This window comes from Poecilia reticulata, linkage group LG19 (assembly GCF_000633615.1).
Source record: "Poecilia reticulata strain Guanapo linkage group LG19, Guppy_female_1.0+MT, whole genome shotgun sequence".
In the NCBI taxonomy this organism is placed as follows: domain Eukaryota; kingdom Metazoa; phylum Chordata; class Actinopteri; order Cyprinodontiformes; family Poeciliidae; genus Poecilia; species Poecilia reticulata.
In genome coordinates, this window is record NC_024349.1 from 28,069,262 (window position 1) to 28,075,364 (window position 6,103).

A 6,103-nucleotide genomic window follows, 5' to 3' on the forward strand; every position below is an offset into this window, starting at 1 on the left:
GTGCGTGCGTGCGTGCGTGCGTGCGTGCGTGCGTGTGTGTGTGTGTGCAGGTGTTTGCAGAGAAGATGGGTTTAGAGACAGGCTGGAACTGTCACATATCTCTGACTCCAAACGGAGACGGCCCCTGTGAGGGGCCTCCGTCCAGCCCGGGACACGGTTCCCTGCATGAAGACCTCCACCAGGGTATGTAGGCTGTGCCTCTCCACGCTCTGTGATTTTTTTATTTTTATTTTTTGTGTTCAATGAGAGAAACACTAACTTACCAAAAATAAGTTTTGGTGCTGCTGCAGGCCAGCAAACCCAGGCTGGTCCTTCGCCCTGCAGTCAGAGGCTTAACAGCCATACGGACAGCTGATCTCTGTTGTTACCACTTAGAAACTGGAATGGTTCCATCAGTGGCAACAGTATAACAGATCTGTCATCATCTGAACTGTGTCCATTTTCCTGCGTTTTGTCTTGAAGACTCCCGGGACGAGGCGGAGGGTCCGCTGCTGCAGGAGGAGGAGGCCCAGTCCGACCTGGCCAGCTTCCAGCCGACAGACAGCGACGTGCCAAGCTTCCTGGAGGATTGTAACAGAGTAATCATCACCTCAGTCACATTATGCAGCAGGGCTCATCTCACCAGACCTTCTGCCTTTGTTGCCAGACGTTCTGTGCTAATGAAACGTTTCAGATCGTCTGTAACTGGATTTGTCCAGCGCTGTCCTGACTCAGGTTGTTGTTGCGCTCTGTTTCAGGCCAAACTGCCTCGGGGGATCCACCAGGTCCGTCCTCATCTGAAGAACATCGACAACGTGCCTCTTTTAGTGCCGCTCTTCACTGACTGCACCCCCGACAGTGAGTCTTTACCTCCGGGTGGCTGACTGTCCTCACGCTTTTTAATTATCCTTCTGCAGACTGAGGAGAGTTTTTACCTTTACAGTTTCATTCATTTGCATTTTTAGGTTAAACCAGTGGTTCTTAACCTGGGTTCGATCGAACCCCTGGGGTTCGATGAGTCGGTCTCAGGGGTTCGGCGGAGCCTCTGCCGCGGAGGTAAAGACACACTTGTGTAAAGTCATGATGACGCCCCGCTTTGCCACCACTTGCTGTGGAGGATCACGTTACATTGCTTAACCAATCAGAGGATCACGTTACATTGCTTAGCCAATCAGTGCTGCGGAGGAGCACTGATTGAAGGAGTTCCACTCTCAGCATGGATTTGAACTTTTGTCTTTAATTACTTCAGCAAAGCTCACAGTTTTTACCAAATTCTATAGTCTAAATCTGCTCCTTAGTCGCATCTTTTCAGGGTTGGTACTGCCTCTAGTGGTGTGGGGGAGGTTACACAGCTAATATAATTACATTACTAAATCCGAATACCGCAAAGTATTTTGTGTGTCGGGGTTGGGGGGTGGGGGGAATAAGAAGGGTTCAGTGAATGTGCATATGCAACTGGGCTGTTCGGTACCTCAAAAAAGGTTAAGAACCACTGGCTTAAACACAAAGACGTCAACATCAAAACTAAAATGGAGCCTTTAAAAAGTGATATTTATTTCATTAAATACTGCATATTATTTTATAATAGCATTTTTAATCATTTGAATGAATTGCTTTGATGCTTAAAGTTGGTTTGTCCAAGTCCTGGTTTCACAAAAGTAATAAAAACAAACAGAATAAAATTCAGTTATTCCTCTGTGACATAAGAATTGTGCTTTTTGTACCCTGTCCTACACAACCTAAGATAAAAAAGATGATAAGAAATAACTTCATATTTTTTCCAAACTAAACATTATTATAAGTGTAGAACTATTTACATCTGATATAGTCTGTTATAGACTTATTGTTAAGCATGTAATTCTTACTGGAGACGAGTTTCCACAGCAGCTCTGTAAAAATCAATAATATTTACTACTTAAATACCTGAACTTTATTTTTCAGTTTCTCAAATAGTCACATGCAGAACCCTACACTCTCCCCAAAACCATAACCTACTCCAAGTCAAGAATCTAGCTAATCGATAAACTGTTTGGTTTTGCTGTTTTCAGTTCACTTCATGGTTTGACGCGTTCTGCTCTGACAGAAACCTAAGAACTTGTCAAACATCTGTTAGACAAATTAGTCAACCTGTTTGACAAAATGGTTAACAAATCAACCCCTCATGTTTTACACAGAGGCAGAGAACAGCACAGATGGAGGATAGCTTTATGGAAGAGTGCCACAGAAAACACAAGAACTGTAACTTTTTCCTTAGAACTTTTAATCTAATAAGATCAAATGTCAGAATTCTGAGGTTAAAGTTGGACTTTGGGAAAAAAAAAGTCAGAATTAATTAATTTTTATTTTTTATTTTTTTGGTAGCTCCAGTCTTCTTCTGTATATATGCAGCTCTGGTGAAAATTAAGTTTCAGTTTCTCTGATTTTACTTGTCATAGGTATATGTTTGAGTAAAATGAACACGTCTCTGAAATTCCAAGCAAAAATGTGTATTTATTAGCAGAAAATGAGAAATGGTCAAAATAACAAAAAGGATGCAGTGCTTTCAGACCTCAAATGATGCAAAGAAAACAAGTTCATGGTCATTTAGAAACAACAATACTAATATTTGAACTCAGGAAGAGTTCAGAAATCAGTATGTGGTGGAATAACCAGGAGGTTTCCAATGGGGTTCAGTGTAGTGGATTTTCATTTTTTCCAGAGCTGTACAGTATATCTTCTGAGTCATCAAGGTCCACTCTGTTATCCATGGGACAAACCAAACTGAAATGTTGTGGCTGGTCTTCCTCTCTGCAGCCATGTGTGAGATGATGAAGATCATGCAGGAGAACAGGGAGGTGACCTGCTGTCTGGGAAGCTCCGCCAACTTCCGCAACAGCCGCCTCTTTCTGCAAAGCGATCTCAGGTACAGAGATCTGTTGCTTTCATTCTCAACATTTCTCACAACGTTTTTGAAGCCAAGCGTATCATAATCGTCCCCATCACATCTGCTGACGCCATGTTGTCCGCTCTCTGGGCTCCACAGCATTGGGCTGGACCCTCTGTATCCGTCTCAGTGCTCATGGGAGACCTTTGGCTACGCCACAGGAGGAGGCTTCAGCGGAGAGGCTGAAGGACTCTCTCCTCTCAGACTGTCGGGACAGCTGAACAGCCTGGGCTGCTCCGTCTCCTTTCACCAGGGAAACAGTGTTAGCTTGATTAAACTCATAGAGCAGGTTTGTGACATCGAGCAGTCACTGAGTCACATACACATCTTCAATTGATATTGAATCTACCTTTGCTGAACTAACTTTCTAGGCACGACATACAACGTCTGGTATCCGCAAGTGCTTTCTCTTCCTGCTGCAGTGCCAGCTCAGTCTGGTCATTCTTCAGGTGGGTCAGTAAACTGCAGGAGTGTCAGACCTCTCTGGGATGCACCATCTGAAGTGTGTGTTGTGTTGTTGTGCAGTTCTTGGCCTGCCTGGCTCAGCTTCCTCCTCCCATGAACACCACTGACATCCTCTGGATGTCCTGTTTCAGCTGCCCTTTACTCAGGTACATACACACTCCACGTGCCCATGATGAATCAGTCGCACTAATTGATCTGTCAGATGTTTTAACGCTGGATTTGTTTTGGCAGTGTGTCACTGTTGGGAAAGCCACCGGACAATTCGGTCATGACAGTTGCCACAGGAAAGAACCTGGATTCAATCCCAAAGAAGGTGGGATGAGCTGAGAGTAGCTTTGTAATATAAAACCAAACTCGAGCTCAGTAATGATCACGTTTCACTACTTACTGAATTAAACAGGGAAACGTTCTGATTTATTAAGGGGTATAATTAAAGTAAAAATTATAAACAGTAAGGAGAAGCTGGAGAGCAAACTACAGAGAAACGGTATCAGAGATGTGTGTGTGATCAGTGATGAAGAAGATCACAGGCTTTAAGCAGGAGGATCAACCCTGAGCATCCTCTTCATCAGACTGTCATACAGCTAGATAGCTTCTTTAGGGTGGTTGTAATCAGGGGTGAAAGTAGTTTTAAATTCTTGGGGGGTTTATGACAAAATTGTGTGTGTGTGTGTGTGTGCGTGTATAATATTAGAGATGTGCCGATCAGGTTTTCTCCTGCCGATATCGATTCCGATCAAGCCTGAGGGCCGATCACAGATACCGTTCACATAATTATTATTATTTTGATCATAAACACTACCGGTTACATTATGTGGACATCGATTATTTTTTCAGAGATTATTTGTCTCATGTTAGGACAGCGAAAGTTTGAATACGTATGTAAAATTAATTTTTTTTAAGTTAGATGCTGCAGCTTTAAGCAGAGGTTCGGTGTGAGAGTCACTACCAGGTGGAGCAGAAACGGCTCCGTCTGTGAAATATTACTACCTGTAGCGTAGCAGCGGTTCAACAGAGAGCAGAACCAGCGTCTTACATCGCAGCTTGAAGACTTAAATAATTTTGCGGGTTATTTGTTTAGCTTTCTGACCGTCATGCTAATCCGGGTGAGTGTTTGTAGCTGCGCGCTGCTTTACCTGCTATCTGATCCTCCATATGTCTTTTTTACTGCAGTGAGCCTCGATCAGTGACGTGCGGTTGAGGTTCATTGCTGGTGAGGCACTGGTGACTTAGACACCATGCATGTTATTGGACCTATGGAAATTTTGAGCATGCATACAACGCTGGGGGGCAAAAAGACTAATCTTTTATATGTGATCCATAGCCGCGTTAACTCAGTGAAACTTAAAAATGTAGATATTAATTTCGTGCTATGATCCGCAGCAAAGTGATCTGTATTCGCCAAGCTACGCAGACTCGTTGCCATAGCAACTGACAACAATGCCACTTCATGTTTTAGGATTAACACCAAAAAACATTCAAGAATTTTGCACACAGAACAGAACATTTAGTTTGTTGTTGTAGTACGTTTTAGGCTTAATGTTTTAYTAATAAATAATTGCTGTGGTAGATTAGCTACCGCTTCTACTTTACTGAATTATTTAAACATTAACTGTATTCCACAAAACGCACATTTAATTAAAAAACTAATTGAAAAACTAAACTTCACAAAAATATCCGTTCATCCAAAGCCAAGTTTATCCTCGGCATGTCTTTTCTACTCGGTTTGAGAATCATCAAACTGTCTTGAAGTAAAACTTTCAGCTCCGGTGTTGGTCTTTCTTTAGTTATCATCACCTGTTTCAATTGAAAATCCACTTTAGAAAACTGTTTAAGAATAGAAATGTAGTCTTTCATGTTGACGTCGGAAGAGAGAAGAAAACAAATATATTGCCGTACTTTACTTATTTACTGTGTGGCTAGCTCCATGGCTAGCTCACTATGTCTTACTCTGCAGTTGTGCAGTCACAATATCTGGGAACATGAGCGCCCCCAGCGATCAGGCAAGAGAACTGCCTGCCTCGCCTCCAGTCTGTTCTCTGCCGTTTCTTATCGCTCCTCCGCACACAAAACACGATACACATACAGTTAGTGACAAAAACCACTGTACATTATATACATGAGCGAAATTATGGAAAATCAGTCCATATATTAAACGTTTCTTAGCCATTTTATTGCCGGCGTACAGACAGGACGAACATGCTGTCATATAATGGCAGCCAGTGCAGTTAGCGAGAGGTTGCGCAATCCCAGGTGAGGCTCAGCTCGCTGCTGCCTCACCGGCTTCGCTTCTGAGCATTTGAATGGGAAAATGCGAAAATCCAGCGATTTTGAAGACAAACTAATCAGAATTGGTTAAGCTAAGTAAAAAATAGATACTTTATAGTACAAAACCACAGGGTGAAGATAGCAATATAAATGATATTATGTTGTATATTATTTTTCCTGACCGCACGTCACTGGCCTCGATGTCGCCAAACTCCGTCAAGTATGGCATGGCATTGTTTTGATTCTATATTAGATTCGTCGTGTTGATGCATTTTGACCTGCTTCACCCCACGTGCTTCAATTTCCCGCCGCAACACGCAAACGTCCTCAGTCGCTCAGTGCGTTATAGTTCCACATCGCTTAGGATTTGCTGCTGCGCGTTTGCGCAGAGTGAAGGAAAGAAGAGACCAGCTGCACAGGCAGGCTGCGAAATGAGATGCAGGTGATCGGTTTGTGTGATCGGCAACA

General features: G+C 43.0%; 1 protein-coding gene across 3 annotated transcripts in view; it reads left to right on the forward strand.

The window, feature by feature from the left end:
* Positions 1–6,103, forward strand: part of tmem94 (transmembrane protein 94) — a 34,756-nt gene that overhangs the window by 21,934 nt on the left and 6,719 nt on the right. For all 3 annotated transcript variants that reach the window (XM_008438168.2, XM_008438169.2, XM_008438170.2), the window contains 8 exons: positions 51–183; positions 463–578; positions 738–837; positions 2,773–2,881; positions 3,002–3,191; positions 3,274–3,351; positions 3,428–3,513; positions 3,599–3,680. In XM_008438168.2, the coding sequence (XP_008436390.1) occupies positions 51–183; positions 463–578; positions 738–837; positions 2,773–2,881; positions 3,002–3,191; positions 3,274–3,351; positions 3,428–3,513; positions 3,599–3,680 (894 nt within the window). The remainder of the gene's footprint in view (positions 1–50; positions 184–462; positions 579–737; positions 838–2,772; positions 2,882–3,001; positions 3,192–3,273; positions 3,352–3,427; positions 3,514–3,598; positions 3,681–6,103) is intronic.